Here is a 13,427-nt window from a genome sequence, read left to right on the forward strand (position 1 = left end):
GTATACCAAGGAGATGCTTGTAGAGGAAAATTTTCTACTTTGGTAGAGCCTTGGTGAATAAGTGCCCCATCATATGAATTTCCTAGAAATTCCTATTAATTAGTTGTGGAGAAAGGGAGAGGGGTAAAAAGGAAGAGGGCAAGGCCATGATTAAACTAATATACCTTAGTAAGACTAGAATATATCCAATCGTAAAAATTTAGAATTTTGTTGTTCTAAAATCCAAAAATCTACACAAAAATAAAAGAGAAAACGAAAGAGAAGAAAAAAGAGGTTTTTAAAAAAAATGAAAAACAAAAGGAAGACGTACTTAGCAAGCAAAACAACACTTATGTCATCATTAGTGCCCAAGCAGTAAGGAACGGGTGATAACTACGTCTCTATCTTCTAAATGTGGGAGATCGTCAAGATCCTCAAGCATACAAGAGAGAGGGGTGGCATAGGCAAGGGCTAGTGTATGGTTGAAATAAATCTCCTGGAAAGTAGTGACGTGGGACGCGATGTGCTCTATGGTGGTAGGGGGAATGATAAGCTAAAGAATTGGTAGGTATGATTGGCTCCATGGGGTGGTTGGGGGATGGAAAAGTTTGTGATGTAGGATGTGAAGGCAAAGGATCCCATGATATAGTCAACTACGCTCGTCCCTCCTCCATGTTTGGCAAGCAACCTTCTTTATTAGTAAAGCGTGAAGTATTTCTCATCAGAGTCTGGGAACAAAATAGAATTCCAATTGAGAAAGGGGTTTTTTCAAAAGGATGATCATTGCGCAATCTTCGTGGAAGAGGATATCAGTTTTCTCATTCACGATCAGAGCAGCCAGAACTCCCTTACCTCCATAGCCTCCAAACCCCGGCTTCAAAACATCAGACCGAATGGCATCAAACCAACATCCAAAGCGAAAGGCCGAGAAGAGTAACGTGGACACCGCCAAGGAGACGAAGCACAAAAAACCAGAGACGCTTCGCTCAACTAGATCAACTTGATCAGCCTCAACAACTTCCACGAATTACCCTAGAACGAGGCCTTCAATCGGAGCATCGCCATCAAGGTCATTGATTCATATGATGGTCAGATGAAGACCTTTCGAGCGAATGGATGCACCCGTCACAATCAACAAGAGGTAAGGTGTTTCAACTATCGAATACACATGATGACTCTGCAGCTTCAAAATTTCATGAGCATGAAAGATTTTTTAGTTAATTGGCATACACACAGATTGACTAGATAATTCAACACATTGATGGATTTCCCACATGGAATTAGTAGGACTTTGGTGCGGCAATGATCTTTTAGAGGTGAACCTACATACTAACAAGCATGGAAGAAAAAAACTATTGGGGCTAGACGAGAGAAATTGCACCAAGGAGCTTTCTTATTCCCTCTTGAATTCAGTTTGGTAGATCTTTGGAATTTTGTACGTCCTCAAGTTGCAATCTTAGATGTTTGCAGTTGCAGGTATTTCCCTAGCATAGGGAAAGGGTACTAGTCTTAGTTGTTGTGAATTTACAGCTTTGCGGTTTGGAGTGATGGGCAAGTTTGAGTATTTGGATTATGCATGTATAGTAGTAGATTTTGGGAGCTGGTTTATTACATGGATAGTACGTGTTTTTTTTAAGGGAGGGAAAAAGCCCCATATTTATCTCTTCACATCCAACTAAAACTCAATGGATGCCAGTTGGAGAAACTTCACAGGTGGATTCCGTAGAATCAGGCGTCTAGCTGACCTAGTAGGTGTCACACCTATGGCTCATATATTGACTGGTAGGATTGCCATTGTAGAAGATGCCTTACAACAAATTATGAATCAACAGTCATAGGCTAAGATATGTCAATTAGAGTTAAGAAGGAAGGTTCAACTGCTCTCTATGAGACCACCCAAAGAAGACAAAGAAAAGGCTCCAGTGGAGCCAAAGTCTAGTGTACATATGATCAAACCTGTAAAGGGTAGAGTGCCAAATACTACAAATTATAGACTGGAAGTATATTGGTCGGATGGCAGACTGTAGTTCCAATGTCATTACCAATGCTCTGATTATGTTCGTCAAGTTTATGAAAGAATTACTACACACACATAAAGGAGAGTTTGTAGCACACTTTATTGACGATATTCTTACAACAAAAGTATTGATGCACATCATGAACATTTAATATGGTTGCATTGCAATTGCAAAATTTGGGGCTTTTAGTAAATTTGTCCCTTTCTGATTGCAATTTCAAGCTCGAATTTCGCAGTGAAATTTAGGGCTTTTGCAGACAGAGCGTAATTCTTGCAACATTTGGGGCTTTTGATTAATTTGCCCCTTTCTGGTTGCAATTTCGGGCCTATTTTGGGGCTTTTATGTTGGGAGAGCAATTTTGGAGATTTCAGTTCATACTGCCTTTCTTGAAGTGTTTTGCAGCACTTTTAGCAGATTCTGGAGAGTTTTTTGATGCTTGGACAGATTTCTGACAGTGCAAGTGCAGAAATCTGAGTTGCATTTACAGCCAGTGCTTGGCTGTGTTTTTTGGGAGTTGTGCATTTCATTCCCAGTAAGGGAATTCAGTCTTGTATCTGCTAAAATCTCTTTCTCAGATATGGCCCAGCAAAATCAGAATGATTTCCAGTTCGGTGGTCTTTCACAGGAAGACAAGTTGGATGGTACCAACTACTCCCTCTGGAGTTTTATGGTACGCAATATTCTGATTTCTCGCAATTTATGGGATTATGTGAATGGGGGTGAGATCCGACCAGCAGGTATGGCACCTAATACCCCTCCCCAGCAAGGAGGTGGAAGAGGTCGTGCACAGGGTGCAGCTGCAGAACAAGTTCTTGGTGCAGCTACCCCAAACTGGCTGTTACAGACTCTCAGGGAGAGTAAGATTGATGCTCCATTACCTGGCACGACTCGCACTGCAACAAGGCACATGGAAGGTGCTAATTCAGTGGAATCAGCATATGCAGGTACTCTTCTCGATGAGGAGGAGCCTGCAACATTCGAAGAAGCAAAGGACAATGTGCATTGGATGAATGCCATGCACGATGAGTTGCAGTCCATTAAGAAAAATCAGACTTGGGATGTTGTAGACTTGCCACCAAGTAAACATGCCATTGGCACACGATGGGTTTTCAAGGTGAAACGAAAGCCAGATGGCTCCATTGACAGATACAAGGCAAGGCTGGTTGCTAAAGGCTATGCTCAAAAAAAGGGCATAGATTATCACTTGGACATAAAAACAGTCTTCTTAAATGGAGACTTGTTGGAAGAGGTTTATGTCAAACAACCTCTAGGCTTTGAAATTACAGCAAATGCACTTCAGGTATGCAAGCTAAACAAAGCTTTGTATGGGCTGAAACAAGCCCCTCGTGCATGGTATGCCAAGATTCATGCCTTTTTGACCAGCAAGGGGCTGCACAATAGTCCTACTGAGAGCACCCTCTACATCAAGATGGATGGGGGGGAAATTTTAGTCATCCTTCTTTATGTCGATGACTTACTGCTCACAGGGTCCAATGAAGATAATATTGTAGATTTCAAAGCTGATTTGCAGACCAACTTTGACATGTCAGATTTGGGACTGCTTCACTTTTATTTGGGGATCCAGTTCTCTCAAGAGAGACGTGGCACTGTATGTCTCAGTCCAAGTATGTGCAGAAACTCTTGGACAGATTTGACATGCATGATTGTAAGCCCATAGCCACTCCCATGGAGCCGGGGCTGAAACTCACAATGCATGATGCAAGAGAATTAGTTGATGCCACACTTTACAGTTAGGCTGTTGGATGCCTCATATATCTCTGCAACACTAGACCTGATATTCAGTTTGCAGTATCTCAGGTGAGCAGGTATATGCACAGCCCAAAAACTATGCATTGGCAGGCAGCTAAGCGCATCTTCCGTTATTTGCAGGGCACGAAGTCTTTTGGCTTGTTATTTCCCAGGGGGGGTGACTTGCAGATGCATGCCTACAGCGATTCAAATTGGGCTGGTGATTATGACACTAGGCAGTCCACTAGTGGCAATTGTTTCTTTTTGGGTAAATTTTGCATTTCCTGGCTGAGCAAGAAACAATCTACAGTGGCTACCTCATCATGTGAAGCTGAGTACAAGGCAGCTTTCACAGCAACAATTGACTGTGTCTGGCTGCGACGTCTATTTGTTGATCTTCATCTGTCATTGGAGGGTCCTTCTCCAATTCTCACTGATAGTCAGAGTGCCATTGCAGTGGCAAAGAATCCAGTGTTTCATGCTCGCACGAAGCACATTGAGGTTCACTATCACTACGTCAGAGAGAAGTTGCATGCAGGAGAGATCAGTATGATCTTTGTGTCCACACATGACAATGTTGCAGATATTTTCACCAAAGCACTACCACGTGAAAAGTTTGAGGCATTTCGCAGTGCCCTGAACTTATATCCATTTGGTGATTAATCAACCTTGTACATGACATTGGCACTGCAGGGGGTGTTAGAATTATAGATATAATTCAGCAGTGACCAATGTAATTTAATAAGCTAGTTAGGGGCACTTTTCCCTCTTTAAGAGGTTTTTTCCCCTAACCGCAGTTAGTCCACTAACTATGGTTAGTGACTACTAAGGTTTTGTCACTAGGACAAAACCTTATCTCTCACTCTTTCAGTTAAACTCACACACTCTTCTATTGCAACTAAGCTTTCAAGCTTTAAGCTCTCAGCTCACTCTCTTGCTCTCTCTCTCTCCCCAAAACTCACATGGGGTGGGAGCGGTTCTTCTCCAATAGGGAAGGCCAATAGCCTTTAAAAGCAAGAAGCTTTTCCTCTCTTAGAGTAATTCGCCAACTCACGAACAAGAGTTGTACGTTGTTATTCATGCTTTGAAAGCATGGAAGCATTATTTGTATGGTTCAAGGTTTTACACGGATGTGAGCCACAATGCTCTGAAGTATTTTTATGAACAGCCTAGCTTGAATGGCCACAGCTCTTACAAGAGTTTATCATAAAGATTAAGTACCGAAGACAAAAGGAAAATAAGGTTGCTGATGCATTGTCATGCACTATGCATAATATGAGTTTCACGAAATCAGAGAGTTCTCTAATGACAAAGATAAGGGAGACTCAGAAAGTGGACGAGTTTGTCTAGAGCCTTTTGCCTAAGGCTATTGTGATTAAATCCGGGCTAATAGATAACTTAGCATCTAGAAAAGGCCCAACTTATGTAAGATGTATCATAGAAGATGGTATGCTAAAAACATAATGGCAAGGTAGTCAGAATGACTCAAGCAAAGGGTCATTCGGCAATGCCATGTTAGCCCATGTGCGGAACATCCAGATGTCAATAAGACGACATATCTCGTGGGACGCGATTTCTTTGGAAAAAGATGAGAAAGCATGAATATGTGACGGTGTTTCTCGTGCCAAGTGAATAAGGCAGACCGGTTGAAGCCACCTGGCCCTTTGCATCCCATGGAGATACCATCAGGCAAATGGAAAAGCAATTCCATCAGGCAAATGGGAGAGCAATACCATCAGGCCTATGACGCAAGGTGGGCTATTATTATGTTGGTTGATCGTCTTACCAAGATGGCTCACTTCATTCCAACTAGGGAGTCTGTTAGTGCTCTACAAATAGCGGATTTGTTTATTAATCATAAATTTCAGCTGCATGGATTACCTAATCCATAGTGTCGGACGGGGGATATAGTTTTATCGGTCATTTTTGGATTGCAGTGTTTGATACAATAAGCATTGAGTTGGGAGTGAGCAGTGGAGATCATCTTGAGACGAATTGTCAAACAGAGAGAGTCAATTGGAATTTAGAGGAAATGTTGAGAGCATTTCTATCATTAAGGCAACATACATGGAACAAGTGGCTGCAATTGTTGGAGTTTGCCTACAATGATAAAAAACATTCCTCTAAAAGAATGAGCCCCTTCGAGTTGAACTATGATCATGGACTAGCAAATATAACTATAGTTGGAATACCTCAAAATCTGCCTAGTGCCATGCACTATGTTGTTCAGATGCAGGAGATGCTGGAGCTTGCAAGAGCTAATACCGCCAAGCTATAGACGTGGCTCATACATATGTGGATGAAAATAAAATTTCAAAGAGTTTAAGGAGAAAAAGATTTTCTCACGATTCCTTTGCACTTTAAGTGTTTGACTCCAAGAGCCTGTGCTCAGTTATCACCCAGATATTGTGGGCAGTCGTTAATTCTAAAAAGAATAGGCGAGGTAGCCTATAGGTTAGAATCACCAAAAGGGTGTAAGGTGCACCCACTGTTTCAAGTTTCTCATTTAAAACAGTTATTGCACCAAGGCCACTTGGTATTGTTTTGTTTCAAGAGATGGATGATAATGCAAGGCACCAACCAATAAGAATCATGACCGAGGAACAATACAAAGATAGAATTAAAAGATACCCATGCTATTGGTTGCATGGCATGGTTTACCTCTCAGAAGCAACTTGAAAATTCGTGTACCACATTTCATCATAAGGCCAATGATGCCTAGAGAGAAGGAATCTTATGCTACAGCCGAGATAGCATAAACTCATAAGGATCAATTGTCCATATTCTTTACACGACCGACATTTATGTATACAGTCAAAAGGTTTTAATAGATCGTCGGTGGGGGTGAATGGAATGGACTACATAGATCTAGAACCAAAGGCCTTGGCGCACCTAATTGTGACATGTACCCAGGGGCAAATGGATTGAATGTATCCCAAGAGGGTAAAAGTGTGCATCAAAGATAGCCCTTAGAAATGTAACATGTGAGATCTAGATCCATCTAGGGATTTGAGGCTTGCTGGTAACAGTAGAAATGGGAAAAAAAACATGTCATGTGAGTTTTGCTGTGAAGAACAGCTGGGAGGAAATCTCTGTGCCACCACCTGATATTCTGTAGATAGATTTCATAGGGCTGACTGAAATCTCTCAATCATGAAGTGAGAGCTTTTGAAAGCAAAAAGTTAGATGTGTCTTCAAAAAGAAAAGATCTTGAAATCTACAATACACGATTCAGTTTTAAAGTGCCATCCTTCCTTCATCCTCAATAGGAGCTCCCACAAATTCCTTCATACATTCAGCCTAACCCTAAATGCTGAAATTGTTTCTATGGCATTTAAGATGAACATTAACAATTTTAGGGTAGAAGCTACATAATGAGATGATATGAATTTAATGTTTGTCTGATGTACAAATATACAATCCTCAAAAATAAATCTGCCGATGAAGGGGCTATGTTAATACCAAGACATTGTAGAGTTGTTTCAATAACAACGTTATACATAAAAACAGTAAACCTGGAATTGGGAGACAAATAACAAACATACTACATACGGAGAAAGCATGTAGTCCTGCTGATCAGAACCACATTTAACTGTGCGGCTGCAGATACTAAAGCTTCCTCATCTTGAGATTGAGCCTTGTATGAAATTGAGCCATCAGGACTGCAGCATGTCATAAAAACGGGAGAAGTATCTCAGTTGGGGCAAATACTTGGGTTTGGGTTTTGAATTCGCAGCTAGATTTCAAACTCAATAAATAGAAATCTGTGGAATGTAGCTTCAAATTTTATTTCTTTTTACCAAAAAGATCACCAAAGCAAGGCAAAGTCAAACCTTCTGATAGGTACAACTGTGTTGCACAATGCCATCACTAACACAAATTTGATGACCTCTGGAACCATGTCCACCACAGCATGTCCTAGATCAGGATCTGCCATGGTGATAAATGCAATTCAGTGAGTTGGCCAACCCAAGATAATTTACATCTCCTTCAAAGAGTTTCCCAAGAGATTGACAGATGCACACAGGATAAAGTAGTCGCTTCTCCAGATTTGTCATGGAAGGAAACCAGCAGATACAAATAAAAGAAGCCCAATTGTAGCATTCACCATTCAGTTATTCTACTTATCCTAGCCTCACATTGGCTCTTTATCCAAAAGACTACTAACTTAAGCTAAGAATTCGCACATATATATGTTCTACTTGCATAGGCTCCATACCTTCTACTTTATTTGTATTCCACACAGATACCACAAAGATGTGATGATTTTCCACATTAACAAACACAAGCACACACGTGCTCTTGCATACATGCACATACACAACACCTACACACAAATTTGGCATGATAATTTGTGTCAAGAGATGTGTTCTATTAAATCTCAAGAGGGCTTAGAACATCACGTCAGCATTGTCAAGCGAAGAAGCACACATACCTCTAGAATTACCGAATATGTAGCAATCATAGAATTTAGTCTCTTTAAAATCAATGAGAGTATGCAATTCTTGCTCTAGACAAGCAATCAACTGCCACATAATCCACATCACGAGTTGTTCCTACTATTTTGCAAGGTGGTTCCACATCATCCCTCGCTAGCCATTACCCTTCTACCAAGGTGGTACCATACTTTCGACACAATGCGTACGAAACAAGTACCGGTACGTGTACCATATGGAAAAGAAGAAAAGGTACTAAGTTAATATTCTTTTTAACATGAGGAGGGGGAGAGAGAGAGAGAGAGAGAGAGAGAGAAAGAAAGAAAGAAATTTTATTAGAGTCTTCGGAAGACCGATGGGTCTATGAGATTGAAAGAAAACCTGATACAAATCACAGTAAGGGTGGAGCTACTAAAACGAGCATCATCACCCGTGCTGAATCCTAAGTCTGATCATTCATAATCAAATACATCTAGGTATAACAATGAGAAAAAAAAAGACTAGAGCGGGACGGAATCCTCCGTATGTCATGTCGCCCTGGCTGGTGCATAGCCGGTGATAGGATGTTGGCTTCCGTCAAGAGGTCTTGTGCATCTCGGTCTCTTGGAGGACGCTTGACGAAAGACCAGAGCCACCGTGACTCCCATGGGACGTATCCCGAGTCTAAACAACGACAAGAGGTCCCCCAAAGTGATCTGTGCGTCCCCTCGATGTCTCGTGTGTCATGCTGCGATCGTTGTGTCGGGATCTCTGTCACGTCTGCAGCTAGATACTAGACGATCAATGTCACTCGATGGGAAGAACTCTGTGATCCTGCTCTGAGAGGTGTCTAATGGTGTGGCCAAGCCCTGTCGCCTGAGTAAGTACTCTCTGTGTCGAACCCCCTCGTGAATGAAGGCCGTGAGGCATCTCTGATCTAAGTAGGCGAGGACTCTGGAAAGGAGCCCGAAACCGTCTCTGAAGAGACAGTGGTAGCGACCTCGGATCTTGTAGTACACTGGGCACCTGAAGATAAAATGCTCCTCGACTCAACCTCCTGACAGTCGCACAATATGCATACGCGATGCTCCCTAGGGATCCCCTCTGCTCTGCCACTCTCTATGCAGAGGCGGTGTGATGATACCCGAAACTGTCCGATGGAGATCCGTAGTGAGTGGGGCATATGAAGCTCAGTGTACCCCGGTGGTGTGATGAATCCATCCTCCGAAATACAAAGACAATGATCTCTGTAGAAACTCAGCTTCACTGGAAGCTCCCTCAACTCCAACCAAGTCCTAAAGGTGTGTAGCTGCAGGAGATCCTCTCAAATGACCTGGTTGGTGTGCGGCCCGATCGGGATGGTGGATGGGAGTACCGGCGGAGGAGCATGTAAACTGTACTGAAAAGGAGGTATCCTATCGATGTGAAACCCTAGTCTAACAAACCATCTGTGAGTCCGTGCATACCAGCATCGCTCGTCCCCCTCTGCTACCAACCTCATGGAGGAATCGAGAGCCAACCATGGCAACCTCTGTGTCCCTGATGTGCAGTCCCCATATGATCTAACCCGGTGTAGATATGTGATGGTCTAAAAGGCTGCATCTAGCTGGAGTGGAGAAGCACCAAACTCGGCCTGAATGATGTGATGTGGTACAGATGGTTTCCCCCGGATCATCCGTGAGAGCATCAGGATCTGCAGGCGCTCCACCCGTGTCCACTCTATCTCTGACATGATAGGTCCCCAACAAGGGCTGATAGTCCTATAGTTACTCGGGTCCATGGGATCCCCTGCCTTGTGGATGGGGGTGATGGTGTTGAGTGTCCAAGTGCGGGGGAAACCAAGGCAAACAGCGTCATTAAATAGCTTTGCTAGGATTGGGGCTAACGTGTCGATCCCATATGCGATAAACTCAATGCATAGCCCCTCGTGATCCTTAGCTCGGCCATTGTGCAGTTTCAATGTCGCGTCCTTGACTCCCCCTCTGGTGAACAACGTGCAAGTGGTGGGGCGAGGTGTGTGTATGAGATCTGGAGGAGGCTGGTGTGGGACATCATAAAGATGGTGTGCATACGTGTGTCAAACTCTCGTGTCGGTGAGGGGTGATGGAGACCTACGCTCAAGGAATCTCTGCCTAAATCCTTAGAGTTGTTGCTGTACAAAATCTTCAGCAGCTCCTCATTTCAGCGAAGAAATGCCTACTTCTTCCGATGTACGAGACATCGATACTTGCGTACCGTGTCTGGTGTGTTCGGGAGGTGACATCTGGTTTAAAGTCAGAGTTGTCCGCAATAAGCCTTGCACTCCGCATCGTCCCAGTTGTCGCAGGGTACAGAACCAAGAGGTGGTGGTCTAGTGGACCGTGTGGTGTGGGAAAAGATTTGGAGGGCAGCCTCGTGGAGTGTGCGACTAATTAGGGTAGCACGGTCCTCTATGAGAGGTATGTGATCGATGTAAGTTAGGAATCTGTTTAGGCGTCTAGAGTACGCAGGGGAGAGGCTGTGATCAAAGTGTATGTCATGGTAGGTGTCGTGCTTCCTATGTGGTGTGTGTGGTGTGGCTAAGCGTGGGGTGGCGATAGTGAAGAATAGGTATGTGTGATCAGCTCCTGGAGGGAGTGGTGCTACGGTGAAGTCGGTGATACATGAGGTGAAGGCAAGGCATCCCATGATGTAATCTACTACACTAATAGGGCCGTGTTGGTCCGATGACGTCCTGGTCATACCTGCTCCGTCTAGGTCCATGTCTGATAGCATGATAGAGTCGTCTCGGAAGTCAAGGAGTGGTGCCTGGCGCGTGCTCGTTCTAGCGTTGAAGTCCCCAACAAGGAGAACTTCGCCGCGGGCTGAAAGGTCTAGGATATCATGATGTAAGGGTGCATAGGGAGAGTAGCATATTGCTATGAAAAGGTCAGGAGTGGCCGTGGGTCAGATCCGGATCCACATGAATCGGGAGTGTGCGTCCTTCCTCTCAATGGAGATGGCTCCAAAGAGGGAAGACATGTACAATACTACGACCCCGCCTCATCCTCGGACTTCTCTTGTATCCCTCGTCTCATCCCTGAAGGCTGACTCCCATGTGTAGCCACTGACTATTGATAGTGGACGCTCTGGGCTCTGGTGTGTCTCCGTGTAAAAGACTATGTCTCATCCTATGTAAGATTCCGAGAAGTTTCATGGGTCTGACCATAAGGTACCACTACAGTTCCAAATGGTGCAGGTTAGGGTCTCGAAAACATGAGTCTCATAGGCCCCATCCCCCTAGGAAGTACGGGTGGGAGCCCGACGGGTGCCGGTCAACAACCTACATCTCGGACCAGAGCCCATTTCCCCTCCTTGTGGGCAACATCTCGCTGCTGGAGAAGAACTCGTCGCTCCTCATCTGTAGTGGTGTCAAATCCTCGTCCATGGACAAGGTGGGATGCTCTCGTAAAGCGGCTCGACGTCGGAGTGTCACTAGTCGAGCATGTGAATCTCTAAAGCAAATGACTAGGGGCTGCTCTCGGTTGGGGTCTCTCCCATGCTTCCTCTATGCCATGGTGGGAGACCCCCATGGTGGTGGTCACAAAGGTGATCGCCTCCTCCATGGGCGTCGTAGTGGTGCTAGTGCTGTCTCGCTTGATCCCTCGTATCCGGATGTTAAGGGCCTTTGAAGCCCTCTGCTGCTGCTGTTGTATGGCGACTGAAACGGTTGCCTTTGCGGGCTCCCGTTTCGCTACGTCCACCCACCTAGTCGTCTCTGCTATAGCCGACTGTATCGTGGCTATCTGTGCCTCCATCTCTGTGATTGGGGTCCCTCCAAGCGCTGCTCTCAGGGTTTCAAGCTCCTCTCGAAGCTGTGTGACGTCATGTCTGAGCCCCTGGATAAGGGTGCCCTGCCCGTGTATAATGCAGGCTTGCTCCTGGGTGTATTGGGCCTGATCCTGAGTGTAATGTGTTAGCTCTGCCTGAGAGGCCCGGATGCTGTGTATCTCAACCAATAGGGAGTCCCAAGCATCTGGTGGGGGCCTAAGATATCCTGGTCCAAGTGGGAGCTGTATCTCGAGAAAGGTTGGAATGAAGGTGGGCTGCTGAGGTTGTACCAAGGGTGGGGACAGTGTGATCTGGGCGGGGAGTGGTATGTAGGAGTAGCGAGGCCGGACGAGGTGATGAAGGGTGGCTGACTGAGAGGTAGAGGGGATACGAGAGAAAAGTACTGTGGAGCCGTGGCCGGTTGGGTTAGTGGTGGGGCTACTGGAGAGGAGACCTGTGATGATGATGTAGGAGAGGGGGAGGGGAGAGGTGGCGTAGATGATGAAGCGGATGATGGTGGTGAAATAGTGGTGGTAACCATAGAGGTCGAGGATGTGGTGAGCAGCATAGGCTTCGGGTGGGCCCCTTTCTTCAAGGCCGCGGTGCTGTCCACTGTCAAACCACTCCGATTGCTGCGCTTGTTGAAGTCCTCCAAGCTGAGTTGCTTTTGTGTTTTCCCCTTGTCACCGTTCCCCTTCCCCATCTCCTCGCAGATGTAAATTTGGACTGAAGGGTCTCCCGTCTAGTCCCCTGTCCTCATCCCCCTTTGTCTTTCATTATGGGGGAGGCAACAGCGGGCAAAGGAGGGGTTGCAGCAAGGCGGAGCTGCAGGCGGAGAGGGCAAAACAGGAAAAGCTTGGGAGGGGAAGCGAGAGGGCGGAGAGGCTAGCGAGAGGGAGCGGAGAAAGAAAGAAAGAAAGAAAGAAATTTTATTAAAGTCTTCCGAAGACCAATGGGTCTATGAGACTGAAAAAAAACCTGATACAAATCCCAGTAAGGGTGGAGCTACTAAAACGAGCATCATCACCTGTGCTGAATCCTAAGTCTGATCATACATAATCAAATACATCTGGGTATCATAGTGAAAATAAAAAAGACTGGAGCGGAACGTAATCCTCCGTATGTCGCCCTGGTTGGTGCATAGCCGGTGATGGGGCGCTAGCGTCCGTCAAGGGATCCCGTGCGTCTCGATCTCTTGGAGGAGGCTCGACGCAAGACCTGAGCCACCATGACTCCCGTGGGACGTATCCCGAGTCTAAACAATGGCAGGAGGTCACCCAGAGTGTTATGTGTGTCTCCTCAATCTCTCCTGTCGTGCTGCGGTCGTCGGGTCGAAGTCTCTGTCACGTCTGTGGCTAGAGACTGGACGATCAATGTCATTCGATGGGAAGAACTCTCTGATCCTGCTCTGAGAGGTGTCTGATGGTGTGGCCAAGCCCCGTCACCTGAGTAAGTACTCTCTGTGTCTCTGTGTCAG

The 13,427-nt window shown here is 45.3% G+C and overlaps 1 protein-coding gene across 4 annotated transcripts in view; it reads right to left on the minus strand.

Annotated features, from left to right (window-relative positions):
* The window catches only part of ALA2 (aminophospholipid ATPase 2), a 127,508-nt gene that overhangs the window by 47,831 nt on the left and 66,250 nt on the right, over nt 1–13,427 (minus strand). For all 4 annotated transcript variants that reach the window (XM_087390376.1, XM_087390379.1, XM_087390375.1 and 1 more), the window contains 2 exons: nt 7,580–7,676; nt 7,299–7,408 (listed from right to left, as the gene is read on the minus strand). In XM_087390376.1, coding sequence (XP_087246502.1) covers nt 7,299–7,408; nt 7,580–7,676 — 207 coding nt within the window. The remainder of the gene's footprint in view (nt 1–7,298; nt 7,409–7,579; nt 7,677–13,427) is intronic.

This window comes from Dipteris shenzhenensis, chromosome 19 (genome assembly GCF_047967505.1).
Source record: "Dipteris shenzhenensis isolate YYH24624 ecotype China chromosome 19, Dip_SZ_1.0, whole genome shotgun sequence".
Lineage (NCBI taxonomy): Eukaryota > Viridiplantae > Streptophyta > Polypodiopsida > Gleicheniales > Dipteridaceae > Dipteris > Dipteris shenzhenensis.